The following is an 18,782-nucleotide window of genomic DNA, read 5'->3' as shown; positions in this document are numbered from 1 at the left end:
GGCACTCTTAAGTGCACCCTTGTGTGGACTGTGAACATTCTTGTTGCAGTTGAGCCTTGATTGCTGTTGGTGTCACTGAGAGGAAATGACCTCCAGGCTAGTTGGCTGTGAGGACAAGCTGAGACTATTTTGGAAGAACTGCTGTACAGGAAACACCCTTATGGAGCAGGACTTGCTTCAATAGGGTTTTGGTGCTCACTGAGTCTGCCCCTTGAGTATGTTGCTTGTGGATGTGTGGAGTTGTAATCTGGTATGGTCTGAAGCTTTCCACTGGGTGCACTGGCTCTGGAGTCTCCAGGGAGGTGCAAAGTCAGCCACTGCCTAGAGTCACCTGTCAGGAGCTACAAAGAGTGCTCAGGCGAGGCCCAGCTGTGAAGCAAGGCAGGCTAGTGCTAATACTGGTCTTGGGCCTTTTATTGATAGGTTTGTAGCACAGTGACACCAGCTGCAGCTTGTTTGAGAGATTTTTGCAAAGTCGGAAGCCTGATCCAGGGCAGGCCATTCATATGGAAAAGTTGCTGCCTATAGCTTGGGTGGGGCTGCAAATTGGATGGGTTGGGGTTTAGGAATCACCAGGGCAGAGCAAATAGTGTATGCCAGGCTCACGAAGACTTAAATATGGCTACCAGTCTGACTGGCATAGAAACCGACTACAATGGAGGTCCTAGCATAGGAATAATGACCTCTGTGAGCACCCCTGTATGGGAGAATGTCTCCCCTGAGTTCCTGCCATGTTGCTAGTCAATCCAGTTCCTCCCCATATGTGTCTGGGTCCCCCAACACCTTCTGGTGCTGGAGCTCAGAGGATTTAGGAGTAAGTTCCTATGCCAACCCTGAAGGAGACCCCTGGTCTCCTTCAGCCTCAGTGTCGCTCACCTCAATCCCTGCTTATTTTTAAAGCCTGAAGTTATGGGGACTTCTCTTGCCAGCTCTGGAACCCAGGGTTGGAGGTCTGGTATGGGGCTGAGACTCCTTGCTCCTCACAGGCAGCCTCTGCAGGGACAATCTCCCTTCTGATTAAAAAATGGCACACATGGTGCTAGACCAGTCTGTTCCATGTCTTCAACCTCCTACTTGTCTCAATATGTTTTGTTCTTTACTTCTTTATATGTAGGACTTCCATTCAGTCAGCTTTCAGGTGGTTCTGAATGATGATTGCTTTGTATTTTAGTTGTAATTTTAATGTAGTTGTAGGAGGTAGTGAGTTCCGGTGTTTACCTATGCTTACATCGTGGTTCACTTCCAAGATTATTTTTCGTAGGAGAAACCAAGATGGCAGAATAGGTAAATACCTAACTGCAGCCTCACACAACAATTTCAATAAAATACAAAATGGACATTACCCAGAACTACAGGAAAGTCGACTGACTGGAAATTCTACAATGAGAAGCAAGGAGAAAACCAGAAGGAAAATCAGAGGAGCTGTAAAAGCCTAAGGTACAGAGACATGTTGCGCGTGCGGAGAGGACAGAGCGGAGAGGAGGGGGAGGCTGTGTGCCTGGCTGGCGTTCCCTAGCGGGAAGGAGATCAAAGCTCCAGACTGTGCTGAACCCCAGTTCCGACAGCATTGAACCTCAGTTCTGGGCGAGACCCTGGGGACCCAGACACATAAGGAGAGAGTCTGGGCTATAAGGCGAACCTCAGGTGAGCGGCGAAAGGCAGTCCTGGAGGCGTGCACAGTACGCTTTAGGACGGACTGTTGACTCTGCTGCTAGATTACCCTAATGGGAAGGAGATAAAAGCTCCAGACTGTGATGAACCCCAGTTCCGACTGCACTGAACCCCAGTTCTAGGCCAGACCCTGGGGACCCAGGCTATATGTAGGGAGCCTGGGCTATAAGGCGGAAACTCAGGGGAGCGGCGAAAGGAAGTCCCGGAGGCGCACACATTGCGCGCAGAGAACGGACGGTTGATTGTGCTGCTGGATTGCCCTAATGGGAAGGAGACAAAAGCTCCAGACTGCTCTGAACCCCACTTCCAACTGAACTTAACCCCAGTTCCAGGCTCATTGGGGGAGAGCCTAGGCTGTTTGGTAGTGGGCGAAACTCAAGGGCACCTTTCTCTCAGAGGTGCTTGCAGCGAGTACCAAAGGACACTGAGGAACACTGAGACTCAGGAACCTCATAGGGCAGGGCTGACGGAAGCCAAGGCTGTAGGCTCCACCCTGAAACTCCGCCCCATCCAAGCTGAGCACAGAGGCTTTTAAGGCTACCAACTCAGGGAAGCTGCAAAAATGACGAGACAAGGAAACAGATCACAAACAAAAGAAATGGAAGACAAAAAGTGACTGGATATAGAGTTCAAAACCATGGTTATAAGGTTTTTCAAGAATTTCCTAGAAAAGGCCGATAAAATAAATGAGACCTATGAGGATATGAAAAAGGATCAACAAGAAATAATAAGGGATCAACAAGAAATAAAGAATACATTGTCTGAACTAAAAAATATTATACAGAGTCCTAAAAACAGAATGGTAGATCATAAGAATCAAGTCAAAGATTTGGAACATAAAGAGCCAGAAGACACTCCTCCACAGAAGCAAGAAGACAAGAGAATCCAGAAAGTTGAAGATAATGTAAGAAACCTCTGGGACAACTTCAAGCAAACCAACATCAGAATTATGGGGATCCCAGAAGAAGAGAGAGAGAAAGATACTGAAAGAAATAGTGACAGAAAACTTCCCCCACCTGGGGAAAGAATTAGACTTACAAGTCCAGGAAGTGCATAGAACCCCAAACAAAAGGAATCTAAAGAGGACCACAGCAAGACGCATCATAATTAAAATTCCAAGAGCAAAAGACAAAGAGAGAATATTAAAAGCAGCAAGAGAAAAGCAGATAGTTACCTATAAAGGAGCACCCATACGATTGTCAGCTGATTTCTCAACAGAAACCATGCAGGCCTGACAGGAATGGCAAGAAATATTCAAGGTGATGAATAGCAAGAACCTACAGCCAAAAATACTCTACCCAGCAAAGCTATCACTCAGAATCGAAGGCCAGATAAAGAGCTTCACAAGTAAAAAAAAGCTAAAGGAGTTCATCACCGCCAAACCAGAATTATATGAATTGCTGAAGGGGGTTCTTTAGGAAGAGGAAGAAAATAAAGATAAAAATTATGAATAACAAATATGTAACTATCAACAAGTGAATCTAAAAACCAAGGGAATTAAAAAAATCTGATGAACAATATTCTTCCTGGTGAATATAATAGAATCATAGGTAGGGAAGGGGAGTGAACTGACGATTCTCGGGCAAAAGGGGAGTGAGGGGTGTGGGAAGAGACTGAACATAAACTGTGCACCTATGGATGAGAACAATGCGGGGTGGGGAAAAGGCAGAGGGTGGGGTGGGAACCTGGTGGAGGGGAGCAATGGAGGGGGAAAAAATGAGGAACATTTGTAATAATATGAACAATAAAAATTTATTTTTTTAAAAAGATTATTTTTCTTAATGCTTTCAAAATATTTTTCATTAACCACTATTATTTTACATTAACTCAAACCATATAAATTTGCCTGTATTTATAAATCAAAATAGTATAATACTATCAATTTCAGAAGTTGAACTGAATTGATTTTCTTAATAGGTTTTAAGGGCATTTGCAGTTTTTTTGTTGGCCCCACCACTCGGTACTTACTCTCTTGTACCTCAATTCCTTAACATAAAAAGTATCCTAATGTATAAAAACCCAGTGTCTATAACATCCAAAACTACCTTGGCGACCCAGCACTGACTGCCTCAGCTGTGGGAGCCCAGATTCAGCTCTGACTGCTGAGGGGGCTGTGGATCAGGCCCAGAGAGAGGCCGGGGAGACAGAGGAGGGTCTGATCCGTGGCCTCCCTGGTAGCTGTTGGTCAGCACTTGCCTCTCTCTTTTGCTCTGGGCCTGGCCAGCAGCTGCTGCTCATCAGCCCCGCCTCTCTGATCAGGGCTGTTGATAGGCACAGAGATGCTGACTGGCATAGAAACCGACCAATCATAACCTAATCTGAGTGAAGTGTGAGGAGCCAATGGCTGCCAAGAGGCAGAGCTTTTGACACTGACTGGCATAGAAACCGACCAGTCAGAATCAAATCTGGGTGAAGTGCAAGAAGCCAATGGCTGCCTAGGAGGTGGAGCTTTTGATGCTGACTGGCATAGAAACCGACCAATCAGAACCTAATCTAGGTGAACTGCAAAGGCAGAACCTAAGGTGGGGGCTGAGGGGGGAGTTTAAGGGCAACAGCTGTTTGGTATAAGATGTAAGAAAGCAGTTCAATTTTTTGGCAGTATAGTGCATATGGCTGGCTATCAGTCCAGATATAGGGATTATGTATTTTTGTCTGCCAAGAGCATCTCCTCCTGATGAAAAAGGCTAGCGCGCCCCTCCCCCCCATTTAAGCAATCCTATCCTATATAATCTATACTACTAAAAGGGTAATGTGCTAATTGGACCAGGTCAACCTGCCATCTTCTGGATGTCCGACTTTCTTGTGGACAAAGCCATGGTGGAGGGTGGGGGCTGAAGCCTTTAGGGGCAATCAGGCTTGCAGGGGAGGGCAGTTGGGGGCAAGATTAGGCCTGCAGGGTGGGGCAGTTAGAGGCAACAAGGACGGCAGGGGAGGGCAATTGGGGGCAAGATCAGGCCAGCAGGGGAGGGCAGTTGGGGGGCAACCAGGCCAGCAGAGGATGGCTGTTGGAGGCAACCAGGCTGGCAGGGGAGGGCCATTGGGGGTGAAATCAGGCCAGCAGGGGAGTGCAGTTTGGGGCAACCAGGCCAGCAGGGAAGGGCTATTGGGGGAAAGATCAGCCTGGCAGGGGAGGGCCATTGGGGGTGAGATCAGGCTGTTGGGGAGGGCCGTTGGGGAGAGATCAGGCCAGCAGAGGAAGACAGTTGGGGGCAAGATCAGTCCTACAGTGGAGGACCGTTGGAGGCAACCAGGAAGGCATGGGATGGCATTTGGGGGCAAGATCAGGCCAGCAGGGGAGGGCAGTTGGGGGCGAGATCAGGCCAGCAGGGGAGGGCAGTTGGGGGCGAGATCAGGTCAGCAGGGGAGGGCAGTTGGGGGCAACCAGGTTGGCAGGAAAGGGCAATTGAGAGTGAGATCAGGTCTGCAGGAGAGGGCAGTTGTGGGTGAGATCTGGCTGACAAATGAGGACAGTTAGGGGTGATAAGGCAAGCAGACACAATTGGGAGTGAGATCAGGCCGGCAAGGTAGACAGTTAGAGGTGATATTGCAGGCAGTCAGAGCCAGTTAGGGGTGATCAGGCACACAGGCAGAGAGGTTAGTGGTGATCAGGCAGTCAGGCAGAGGGGTTAGGGGCAATCAAGCAGGCAGAGGTAGTTAGGGGCAATCAGGCAGGCAAGCAGGTGAGCCATTAGGAGCCAGTGATCCCATATTGCAAGAGGGATGTCCGACCACCTCTTTAGGCCTGATCCCCATTTAATTCTCACAACCGTATATGGTAGGTTATTATAATTGCATACTAGTGGCCCAGTGCATGAAATTCGTGCACGGGGTTGGGGGACTCCCTCAGCCCAGCCTGCATCCTCTTCAATCGGGGACCCCTTGGGTGATGTCTAAGATCCCCCAAGGCACATGTGTCAAACACAAGGCCCGCGGGCCAAATCCAGCCCGCCAGGCCTTGCAATGTGGCCCGCACCGTGCTGTCATCACTGCACTCCGCTGTCAGTTTATGACATTGTCAGTTTATGACTGTTCAGTAAACCATTCGGCCCGCGATTTAGGCTGGATTTTAGATTTTGGCCCCTTCTCTGATTGAGTTCGACACCCCTACCCCAAGGGATCCCCAATTGGAGAAGATGCAGGCTGAGCTGAGGAAAACCCCCGACCCCATGAACGAATTTCATGCACTGGGCCGCTGGTATGTAATTATAATAATCTACCTTATACAATTGTGAGGATTAAATGAGGTTATGCAATGAATTGCTTAAAACAATACCTGGAATATAGGAAGTTTGGGGTAAATGTTAACTATTATATATTACTTTCATATTGAGAAAAAAATATATGTTGTGAAAAATCAGTTTTTTTAAGAGGGAGTAGAGATATAGCTTTTATTAAGTAATTGATCATTAAAGCATTTGTATTTGAGTTTGGCTAATGGGGAGCATCGTAGACAGAAGGGAAAAATGTGTACCATCAGATGTCTGTTCCTCTGGCTGCCTCTCTCTAATATTGATTTAGGTTGGCTGTACTTCAACTAAAGTTTGCATCATCCTTCCAGATGGCTTTCTATACGAGACTTTCACATTTCAGGTTCTGGCATCCACTTGCTCTATTTGGCCTTAATAATTGTGAGTCAATCTGAATTATCTATTTCACATTCGTGAATTGTAGTAGTGTGTAATTGTTAAACTATTGGTTCATTTGATCTAAGCTGTCAAATTTCTATGCATTATCATCATACAATGTCCCAATCTGACTTTGGTTATTTTCTTTGCTCTGATAATTATGTAGCCACTATAACATTTTAAGATTGTTTTCATGATATATATGTTTCATACTTTTGCTTTCAGCCTGCCTATGTTGTTTTATTTGAAATAAGTTTTTTTATACTTAGTAAATAGTTGTTGTCATTCACTTGGGCAATCTCTGTCTTATAATTGGTGCAGTTTGACCATATATTTTCATCTAATTATTACTATATTAGAGGTTAGGTGTGTAATTTTTGTATTTTTGTTTGTTTCTGTTTTAATTTCCTGCTTATGGCAGGAGTTTTCTGGGATTCAGTTTTTATTATTTTGTAATGTTTTTGAGTGTATCACTTCATATAGCATTTTTAGGATTGCTCTAGGTATTACATTTGTATATATATTATTAAAGTCTACTGGTGTCATCATTTTACCAGTTCTAATGAAGTGTCAAAATCTTAAAAAAGAATCCTCTGGTAAGGATTAACAAACAAAACACAAAAAGAATTGACAATATCACAAGTACAAGCTTCAGTGTACTTGTCTAGCCTGACTTTTTTATCAGCTGCCCAGAATCTGTTAGTTCATTAAAAAATGTGACAGGTAATCAAAAATTTAAAAAAAAAAAATTCTACTTTACATAAGGGAAAGTGGTGTAAAAAGATTAATTTTCTGTTACTTTTCTACAACTAGTTAGTGGTGAGGTTCAAATCCAAGTTCTTGGTTTTTATTCGTGACTTGTTCTTTTTTTCTCCCCAATTTTATTTCCCAGGATGATCCACATACTAACTTAGTGATTGAAGCTATAAAAAATGATCATTTAAGGCAAATGGAACGTGAAAGGTAATGCTTGGGGCACTAAGTAATTAAAACTTGATAATATTGGTTAAGTTTATATAAAAGGGTTAAATGTGCATATGATTATTTCTTTGAAAAGTTGTTATATGCGGTATATTTCTTGAATAGTCTTACTGTTTCATCATTTCTGTACTTTACTGGATTCTCTTTTTCTTCATGATAATCACATTATTCATTTGATTCCAGTTATTCTCCCTCAGTTACTCTTATTTCCTTGTAACTCACTTTTTCTCTGTATTTGGTGCAACATTGGAATTTGGTTTTACTTTTATTTTTTTTTAATTATATCTTTATGTGTTTTTGTCCAGCCTCCCAATTAAATTTCAACTCCCAAAGACAAAATTATTTCTATTTTAGTCCTTCATTCAGTCTGGTACCTAGTCTCTGCTAAGTATGTTTTGAAACTTCTAATACTTATTGAATATTCAACTTGTATATTAGCAGTATGTCACATGATATACAGGGCCCTTAGTTGTTTTTTAATTGTGGTATAATACACATAACCAATAGTTTACCATCTAAACTATCGTGCATAATTCTTCATGTTTCTGTAGTATTAAGTACATTCACAATGATTTGTAACAAGAACTTCCCCAAATTCCTAAACTTGCAACTCTGTACCCATTGAACAACTCTCTAGCATCCCCGCCTCAGCCCCGGGCATCCATGTTTCTACTTATTTTTTGGTCTATGAATTTGTCTGCTCTAGGAACCTTTTTTGGTGGAATCACATTATTTCACTTAGCATAATGTCCTCAAGGTCCATCCATGTTGTAACAAGTGTCAGGATTTCCTTCCTTTTTAAGTCTGTACAATATTCCATTATATGTTTGGGAGGGCCCTTAATCTTTAGGAAGTAGTTTAACTTTAAAAATAAAACAGAAACATACTCTGGATAGATAAGAATAGATGCACTTTGCCCTATTCTTCTTACTAAGTCCAAATCAAATAACAACCCTGGAAATTATATGTAATATATATATATATATATATATATATATATATATATATAGAGAGAGAGAGAGAGAGAGAGAGAGAGAGAGAGAGAGAGAGAGAGAGAGAGAGAGAGAGAGATGGAAAAAAAGGACAGATCAAGGGATCTTGGGACACGATCAGTGAATTCCCTTCATTTTTCCCAGTCTTGGAGCTGAAGAAGCTGGAAAGCAGAAAATGCTCATGGGTGCATTAAACAAAAGACCTACTTTCTCTAGCCACAGGACAAGGAAAGGGATAGGCCAGCAAGACAGAAAACTTTTAGACAAATACCACAGAAAAAAAAAACACCTGGCCCTACCCCATGCATGCCAGCAAAAGCCAAGAGAGAGAGAGCCAGACTCCGACCTCACAAAGCCAAGTAGGGAACCAGGACTTTAATCTGCAAAGGCCCTAATGAGTCTCCCACTCTGTGGTTTCCGTGGATAGTGCCTGTGGAGTCTAGAATTCCACCCCGGCCTGCAGGAACGAAGCACTGCTCCCTCTCACCTGGGGTGGTGTCAGAGGAGATACCCTGTTTCCCCGAAAATAAGACAGTGTCTTATATTAATTTTTTCTCCCAAAGTTGCGCTAGGTCTTATTTTTAGGGGATGTCTTATCTTTCCATGCGCTAGGTCTTATTTTCGGAGGATGTCTTATTTTCGGGGAAACACTGTAGTAGATAATTAGGAATTTCAGCAGCAGCAGTAACAAGGTGTCAGTAGGAACATGGTGAGAGCAAGAACTCCTACACCACCAAGCAGAAATGAGGATCCCCTCCTATCTTGGGTGTCAGAGAGGCCATGTGGGGGAATTGGACTTCTTTTATCTAGCAATACTCTTCTTCCACTGCCATAATGATGTCAAAAAAACTAGCCAATGCGAAACAGGTTTGGCTCAGTGGATAGAGCGTCAACCTGCGGACTGAAAGGTCCCAGGTTTGATTTCGGTCAAGGGCATGTACCTTGGTTGCAGGCACATCCCCAGTTGGAGGGGTGCTGGAGGCAGCTGATCGATGTTTCTCTCATCGATGTTTCTGACTATCTCTCTGTAAAAAATAAATAAAATATATTAAAACAAAAACAAAACAACTAGCCAAAACAAAGACTTAAATAAAATTCAGTCTCATAATGCAAAATGTTTAAGTTTTTATTAAAAAATCACTCACAGTAACAAGAAAATTTAAATTGAATAAAGACAGTTGATAGATGCCAATATTGAGATAACAGAGATGTTAGAATTATCTGACAAACTTTAAAGCAACTGTTAAAAAGGGCTCCAACAAGCAATTATGAACATGCTTAAAATAAATTAAAAAATAGAATACCACCTGGCCCACATGGAGCATCATCCTGTACACCAAAAGTTTGCAGGTTTGATTCCCAGTTGGGGCACATACCTAGTTTTTAGATTTGATCCCTAGTCAAGGCATGTATGGAAGACAACTGATGGATGTTTCGCTCTCATACCAATGTTTTTCTCTTTCTCCCGTCCTCTATCTTAAAAAAAAAAAAAAAAAAAAATCAGTAAAAAATATATCCTTGGTTGAGGATTAAAAAATAAATAAAAAATAAAACCCTTCAGAAAAGCAGTAGTCTCAGCAAGGAAATATTACTATTGGACCTCAGTTAAAATATTATAAAATAAATAGTTAGGTCATTTTATTATACCACCTAAACATCCTCCAATAAATGTAAGACTATATATATATATATATATATATATATTTTTTTTTTTTTAAAGAGCCAATTGGAAATTTTAGAACTACAAATTACACTAACTGAAATAGAAATTTCCACAAATGGTCTCAATAGGAGAATGAACAGGAGAGATGAAAGATTCAGTGAACTACAAGATAGAAAATGGAAATCACTGAATCTGAACAACAGAGGGAAAGTGGATCCAAACCATGTTTAAAAAATGAACAGAGCCTCAGGAACTTCTCGGACTTTAACAGAAGATCTAACATTTGTCATCCATGTCTGGGAAGGAGAGGAGAAACAGACTGGGCCAAAGAAATGATGGCTGGTAACTCCCCAAACTTAGCAAGAAAAAACCTACAATTAGAAAAACTGAATGAATCCCAAAGATGATAAACAAGGAAATCTATGTCAAGATATATAGTGATTAAACTTCTGGGAATTAAACGCCACATCTTGAAACGAGGCAGAGAAAAACAACACATAAGGGGAAAGTGATTAGAATGACAGTGATAGTCTTAAATCAGTAACCTAAGCTTTCAGCTGAAAAACCTAGAAAAAGTAGAGCAAAACCAACCCAAAGGAAGCAGAAAGAAGAATGACAGAAATCATTAACATTAGAGAGATAAACAATAGATAACATCAATGAAATACTCCTAACATAGCTGATAAACAAAGAGAGAGGATACCAATGTCAGGAACAAAATGGGCTCTCACTACTGTCCCTGAAGACATCAACAGGATAATAAGGGGTTACTACAAACATCCCTATACACATAAATTAGACAACTTAGACTGAATAGACCACTTTTTTGAAAACACAAGCTACCACTTCTCACCTAATGTGAAATAAGAACCATATATACATATATATGTATATATATATATATATATGTATGTATATATATATATATATATATATATAGAGAGAGAGAGAGAGAGAGAGAGAAATTGAATTTGTTATTTTAAAAATCCCAATAAATCTGACCCAATAGAAAAATTATAGCAAATGTTTAAAGAAGAATTAGCATCAGTTCTATATAGTCTCTTCTAGAAAAGAGTTCATTTTATAAAGCTAGTATTACCCTGGTACCAAGATAAAACAAAGTACCAAGGAGGTGGGGGCAGGGAATATAGACCAATATCTTATGAATAGAGATGCAAAAATATTTCAGAAATTCTAGTGAACCAAAATACTATAAAAATATAAAGAGGATTATGTACCCTGAGAAAGTAGGATTTACTCTAGGAATTCAAGATTGGCTTAGCATTTAAAAATCAGTTAATATATGATATGAATAGAATGAAACAAAAATAACATTATCATGTCAGTTTAAACCAAAAAACATTTTGGACAAAATTCAAAATTCAAATAACTTTAACCAAGTAGGAAGGAAGTGCCCCATAAGGCCATATATGACGAATCTACATTTGACATCACACTAATGGTAAAAGACTGGCTGCTTAAGATACTAGGAATAAATTTAACTAAGGAGGTAAAAGACCTATACACGGAAAACTATAGGACACTGAAAAAAGAGATAGAGGAAGATGTAAACAGATGGAAGAACATACCATATTCATGGATTGGCAGAATCAACATCATCAAAATGTCCATACTTCTCAAAGCAATTTATAAGTTCAATGCACTCACCATTAAAATACCAACAGCATATTTCACAGATCTAGAAAGAACTCTCCAAAAATTCATCTGGAACAAAAAAAGACCCCAAATAGCCACAGCAATCCTGAAAAAGAAGAATAAAATAGGAGGAATCTCAAAATCAGATTTCAAGCTGTATTACAAAGCCACTGTTCTCAAAACAGCCTGGTACTGACACAAGAACAGACATATAGATCAATGGAATAGAATAGAGAATCTAGATATCAACCCAAATCGCTATGCTCAATTAATATTTGACAAAGGAGGCACGAACATACACTGTAGTCAAGACAGTCTCTTCAATAAATGGTGTTGGGAAAATTGGACAGATACATGCAAAAGAATGAATCTAGATCACCAACTTACACCATACACAAAAATAAACTCAAAATGGATACAGGATTTAAACATAAGACAGGAAACCATAAAAATACTAGAGACATCCACAGGCAGCAAAATCTCAGACATATGCCAAAAGAACTTCTTCACTGATACTGCCCCTAGGGGAATGGAAGCTAAAGAGAAAATAAACAAATGGGACTACATCAAAATAAAAAGCTTTTGCACAGCAAAAGAAACCATCAACAAAACAACGAGAAAGCCCACTGTATGGGAGAACATATTTGCAAATGTTATCACTGATGAAGGTTTAATCTCCAACATCTACAGGCAGCTTATACAACTTAATAAAAGGGAGACAAATGATCCAATAAAAAAAATGGGCAACGGACCTAAATAGAATCTTCAAAAGAAGACAGAAGGAAGGCCGAGAGACATATGAAAACATGCTCAAAGTCACTAATTATCTGAGAGATGCAAATCAAAACAACAATGCGGTACCATCTCACATCTGTCAGAATGGCTATCATCAACAAATCAACAAACGACAAGTGTTGGCGAGGATGCGAAGAAAAAGGAATCCTTGTGCACTGCTGGTGGGAATGCAGACTGGTGTAGCTATGTGGAGAACAGTATGGAGTTTCCTGAAAAAACTGAAAATGGAACTTCCATTGACTCAGTAATCCCACTCCTAGGAATATATCCTAAGAAACTAGAAACACGAATCAAAAAGGATATATATACCCCTATGTTCATAGCAGCACAATTTACAATAGGATTTGGAAACAGCCTAGGTGCCCATCAGCAGATAATTGGATCAAAAAAAACTATGGTACATCTACACAATGGAATACTATGCTGCCATAAAAAAGAAGGAATTCTTATCATTTGCAGCAACCTGGATGGAATTGGAGAACATTATGCTGAGTGAAATAAGCCAGTCAATGAAAGCAAAACGCCACATGATGTCACTCATTTATGGATAATAAGGAACATTATAAACTGATGAACAAAAAGATAGATACAGAGAGAGTAAAGCAACAAACAGACTGTCAAATTACAGTGTGGAGGCTAGAGAGATATGGGGGCGATAAGAGATCAACTGAAGTACTTGTATGCATGCATATAAGCATAACCAATGGACGAAAAACTCTGGGAAGGGAGGGCATGTATGGGGGTCGGGGGGAGTTGGTAAGATATGAAAGAAAAAAAAAATTTTTTTTTTAAAAAAAAAAGGCTTGCTGCTTTCCCCTCAGTTGAGGAACAAAAAAAAGGGGTATCTGCTCTCACCAATTCTATTCAACATATGCTGGAGATTCTAGCTATGGAAATTTGGCAATAAAAGGGATTAAGAGACATCCAGATTGGAAAGGAAGAAGTAAAATTATCTCTGTTTATAGATCACATGATCTTAAGTACAGAATATCCAACATAAAATTTTAGAACCCACTAAAAAATTATTACCACTAATAAGTTCAGCAAAGGTTGCAGAGTAAAGGATCAATGTACAGAAGTCAATGTATATTATAGAAAGATATTATATAATTATAGTTTATTGATTTTTTACAGAGAGGAAGGGAATTAGAAACATTGATGAGAGGGAAACATCAACCAGCTGCCTCCTGCATACCTCCCACTGGGGATGTGCCCACAACCAAGGTACATGCCCTTGACTGGAATCAAACCTGGGGCCCTTGAGTCCACAGGCTGACGCACTACCCACTGAGCCAAACCAGTTAGGGCTACTATACTCATTATAAATATTTCTTTCTTTTCTGAGTCCAGCGCAGCTAGAGAGCGATCCAATTCCTGAGTAGGGGCTGCTGGGGATTGAGAAAATGAAAGAAAGAGACAGACACACAGATAGAAGGGAAAAACTGGTGCCAGGTGAGACCACTGTTCTTTGACAGAGACAGGGACCCAGAGCCAAAACAGCGTGTTTATTTTATACAGCAAAAGACAGGAAGTTTTATTAAAAGTCAAGACAAAGGAGATTATGCTCATTCTTGGGTGGGCCCCAGTCATATTCATTCCTAATGGTTGGCTGGATTTTAATAACAAAACGCACTCCCTGGCACCTGGACTGAAGGTCAAGTTGATAACACTCCTGCCTTTTGGCAAAGCGTGTTTCCAGGATGTAGCTTTGCCAACGCCACTGGATTCAGCTGACAATAATTAAAGAAATGCCCATGTGCCTTCCCAGGCGCCCTCTACAACTAATGACTTATATGAAAATGAAAGTAATGATTATATTTACAATAGCATAAAATAATTAGGAATAAATGTAATGCAAAACTTATGCCCTGAAAACTATTATCCATTTTGAAAGGAATGCTAAATAAATGAAATGACATCACATGTTAATGGATAGGCACTTAATGTTACTAAGATGGGCAGTACTCCCCAAATTAATTTATAAATTCAATCTAATTGCTATCATAATCCCATCAGTTTTTTATTTTTGTTTTTTAAGAAAGTGACAAGTTGAGCCTAAAATTTCTATGGAAATGTAAGGGATACAGAATAGCCAAAACAATGTTGAAAAAGAAGACAAAATTGGAGGACTCAAACTATAAATCTATAGCAATCAAAATAGTGTGTTAGTGTTTAATCTAGTAGTAGTATAAAGGTATACACACACACACACACACACACACACACATATACACACATCATTGGAATGAAATTGAGTATCGAGAAATAAACTCTTACAGATATCCTATATCAGGGGTCTTCAAACTACGGCCCGCGGGCCACATGCGGCCCGCAGAGGAGTCTGATCCTGCCCGCCAGGTTTTTTGGGCAGTGAGCGCAGCCGAGGTGTTACAGTAGGAATTAGTAGTTCATATAGTCCGGCCCTCCAGCTCTCTGAGGGACCGTGATCTGGCCCCCACTTTAAAAAGTTTGAGGACCCCTGTCCTATATAATAAAAGGCTAATAAAAGGCTAATAAATAACAACCTGTCACTGTGACGCGCACTGACCACCAGAGGGCAGACGCTCAACACAAGTGCTAGTAGCTCAGCTAGTAGCCAGGCTAACAGCTGGTAAGCATAGCAGCAGTGGCGGGAGCCTCTCCTTCCTCTGCAGCAGCGTGAAGGAAGTCTGACTAATGGCCTAGGCCCACTCCTGGACTGAGAGAGGGCACAGATCAGGCTGGGGAACCTTCCTGCCTGAGTGCACGAATTTTGTGCACTGGGCCTCTGGTTGTCAATAAAGGTACCAGTACCATTCCACAGGGAAAAGTTAATCTTTTCACCAAATTGTGCCTGGACAATAGATATTTGCATGCAAAGGAAGGAAGCTGGACCTCTCTCTCACACCAACCTCAAAAAATACTTCAAAATAGAACATAGCCCTAACTAAATGTAAGGGCTAGCTAGACCTGAAAAATTCTTAGTGGAAAAAAATACATGGAAGTAAATATTATAGACCTTGTGTTGGACAATGGCTTCTTAGATATGACACCAAAAGTACATGAAAAGAAAAAAATGGGTGAATTAATCTTCATCAAAATTTAAAACTTTTGTTCTTCAAAGAATTTCAAGAAAGTGAAAAGACAATGCACAGAATGGGAGAAAATATTTGCAAACCATGTATTCAAGAAGGGAATTATTTCTGTGATATATAAAGAGCTCTTCTAATTCAATAATTAAAAGACCATAACCTAGTTAAAAATGTACAAGGATCTGAGTAGACATTTCTTCAAAATAGATATGCAAATGCCTAATAAGTATTGTAAAAGATGCTTAACTTCTGTACTTACTAGAGAAATGTATAACTTGGCACCACCATGAGATACCACTAATATACCTATAATAAAAAAAGACAAGCTGTAATAATAAGTATTGGCGATGTCACAGCCACTGGTATGACTAATAAAAAAGACAGATGTAATAAGTATTGGCAAAGATGTAGAGGAATTGAACTATTATATGCTGATGGTGGGAATGTAATTGGTACAGCCACTTGGAAAACTGGAAATTCCTCAAAAGATTGATCCCAGCAATTTCTCTCCTACGTGTGTACCCAAAAGAAATTAGAGCAGTTACCCATACAGTAACTTGTATAGAAACGTTTATAGCAGCATTATTTATACTATCCAAAAAGTAGAAACAATCCAAATGTCCACAAACTGTATTATTTCATACAGTGGAGTAATATTTAGCCATAAAAAAGAATGAAGTACTGATACATATGAACCATAACATTATGATAAACTAGAAACCCGGTGCACAAATTAATGCACAAGTGAGGTCCAGTCAGCTCACCCTGATCTGCTTATCAGGCCGGGCTGGCTGTGGGGAAGGGCTGTGGGCAGTTGGCCTGTTGGCCTTGCCTCCTCGTTGAACTTCTAGTCAAACTCCCAGTTGAGGGAGCCTATTATTTGCATATTAGCCTATTATTATATAGGATTAAAAAAGCCAGTCACAAAAGACCACATATCCTGTGATTTCACTTACATGAAAGAAATGTAGAGATGAGGCAAGTTTATATACACATGTAGTAATTCAATTTTACTGTTTACCACACACTATTTCTTTAATGGCCATTTTCTTTAATGTCCACAGATAGTGTAGGTTATGTAATGTCAGCTGCAGAGCCTTTTTTCTCCCAAGTTCTTCTTTCTTCCTTTAGTTTGTCAGCATTTATCATAAAGTAGAAGAAAAGTGAACTGTTGACTCAGAAGGCAGTCATGGCTTCCATTTCCTAGTCATGATTTTCAACCTGACTTATAAATAGATTTCTAGTGAAGCTGTTAACAATTTAGTAGGCTTCATGGTATGTTAATTTTGATATATTAATGTTTACACTTTTTTTTTATATATAAAATGTAAAAATTTGTTTGTTTGATATAGAAAAGCCATGGCCGAAAAATACATCATGACAGCTGCAAAACTCATTGCTCCTGTAATTGAAACATCTTTTGCTGTAGGATATGATTGGTAAGAGGGATATTCATTATAAGTAGATGTGTATGGCATTATCTTTTCATAATTTATACTTTTACTGGTGTAAAATTTTATGATACTAGAGGCCCAGTGCATGAATACATGCATGGGTGGGGTCCAGCCGGCCCAGCCCCAATCAGGGCAGATCAGGGCTGGGCCTGTCAGGAGGAGGACCCACCTGATTAGGGCCCAATCAGGGCCCCTGATCAGGGCCAGGCCGCTGGAAGAAGGGGCTGCGACTGATTGGCTGGTGGGCCCCACCCCCAACTGGGGATGGGGGGCCAGTTGGGTGTGGGACCATCCATGGGGAGGGGCGGTGGGCCAGTCAGTCCTGCCCCTGAATGGGGTGGGTGGGGGTGCCAATCAGGGGCCAGCAGCCTGGGGGCAGGGCCATGGGTGGTTGGCCAGCCGGCCCTGCCCCTGATTGGGGTGGGGGGGGGTAGGTGTGGAGTGGGACTGACTAGGGGGAGGGGCTGCAGGAGTTGGGCTGCCCAGCCTCACCTCCTATTGGGAGCTGGCCAGGGGGAGGGGCTATGGGTCTATCTTGGTGGGGTGGGCTGATCAGGGGCACGGCTGCCCAGGGGAGGAGAGTAAGGGAGGGGGCATTTGGCTGGCAGGTCCTGTTCATGATCAGAGTGGGAGAGTCTGATCAGGGGCAGGCAGGCGGGGGGGAGGGGCCATGAAGTTGGCCACCAGCCCCACCCACTGATCAGCCAGTTCACTCGCCACAGTGGGCATCATAGTGACCAGTTGTTAGGTCGTTATGGCTGTTATGGTAGCTGCCTTTTTATATATATAGACTAGAGGCCCAGTGCACGAAATTCATGCATGGGTGGGGGGTGTCCCTCAGCCCAGCCTGCACACTCTCCAATCTGGGATCCTTCTCACAATCCAGGGCTGCTCGCTTGCCTGCCTGATTGCCCCTAACCGCTTCTGCCTGCCAGCCTGATCATTCCCTAACCACTTCGCTGCCAGCTTGATTGACACCTGACTGCTCCCCTGATGGCCCAGTTGTCCCTAACTTCCCTCCCCTGCCAGCCCGATTGCTCCTAACTGTCCTCTCCTGCCGACCATATCACCCCTAACTGCCCTCCCCTTTAGGCCTGAGTTCCCCAATTGCCCTCCTCTGCCAGCCTGATCACCCCCAACTGCCCTCCCTTGCAGGCCTGGTTCCTTCCAACTACCCTCCCCTGCTGGCCTGATCACCTACAACTGCCCTCCCCTGCTGGCCATCTTGTGTGTTGAAGTGATGGTCAATTTGCATATTGCCTCTATTATATAGGATGATTTGCAAATATTTTCTCTTATTTTGTAGATTGTTTCTTTTGCTTTGCAGAAACTTTAGTTTGATGTAGCGTCACTTGTTTAGTTTTTATTTTGCTCCTTATGTGTCATATCCAGGCATTGCCAAGACCAATGCCAAGGAACTTCTCCTCATGTGTGTGGGTTTTTTTCTAGGAAGTTTATGGTTCTTGTTTCTGATTTTATTTGAGTCTTTTCTCTATTTTTCCCAGATAATCTAGCTAAAGATTTGCCAGTTTTGCCTTCTTTACAAAAAAACTAGCTCTTATTTTTGTTGCTCTTTTCTACTGTTTTTCTAGTTTCTATTTCATTTATTTCTTTTCTGGTCTTTGTGTTTTTCCTTTATTTCCTTCTTTTTTTTCCTTTGGGCTTAGTTTGTTTTTATAGTTTTAGTTCCTTAAGGCAGTGTTTTTCAACCTTTTTTGGGCAAAGGCACACTTGTTTCATGAAAAAAATCACGAGGCACACCACCATTAGAAAATGTTAAAAAATTTAACTCTGTGCCTATATTGACTATATATAAAGTAATTCTCTTGAATAGGAATCAAATAAACAGAAAGTATTTTATAATTACTTTATTA

General features: G+C 41.2%; 1 protein-coding gene across 11 annotated transcripts in view; it reads left to right on the top strand.

Moving 5' to 3' along the window:
* Positions 1–18,782, top strand: part of IFT88 (intraflagellar transport 88) — a 172,175-nt gene that overhangs the window by 56,037 nt on the left and 97,356 nt on the right. For 9 of the 11 annotated variants that reach the window (XM_084878565.1, XM_084878562.1, XM_084878569.1 and 6 more), the window contains 2 exons: positions 7,189–7,259; positions 16,807–16,893. In XM_084878565.1, coding sequence (XP_084734691.1) covers positions 7,189–7,259; positions 16,807–16,893 — 158 coding nt within the window. The remainder of the gene's footprint in view (positions 1–7,188; positions 7,260–16,806; positions 16,894–18,782) is intronic. The other 2 variants (XM_084878568.1, XM_084878563.1) reach the window with 1 other exon arrangement.

The sequence above is a fragment of the Pipistrellus hanaki genome (assembly GCF_964339955.1).
Source record: "Pipistrellus hanaki genome assembly, chromosome: 3".
In the NCBI taxonomy this organism is placed as follows: domain Eukaryota; kingdom Metazoa; phylum Chordata; class Mammalia; order Chiroptera; family Vespertilionidae; genus Pipistrellus; species Pipistrellus hanaki.
This window is presented reverse-complemented; position numbering and strand designations above follow the sequence as displayed.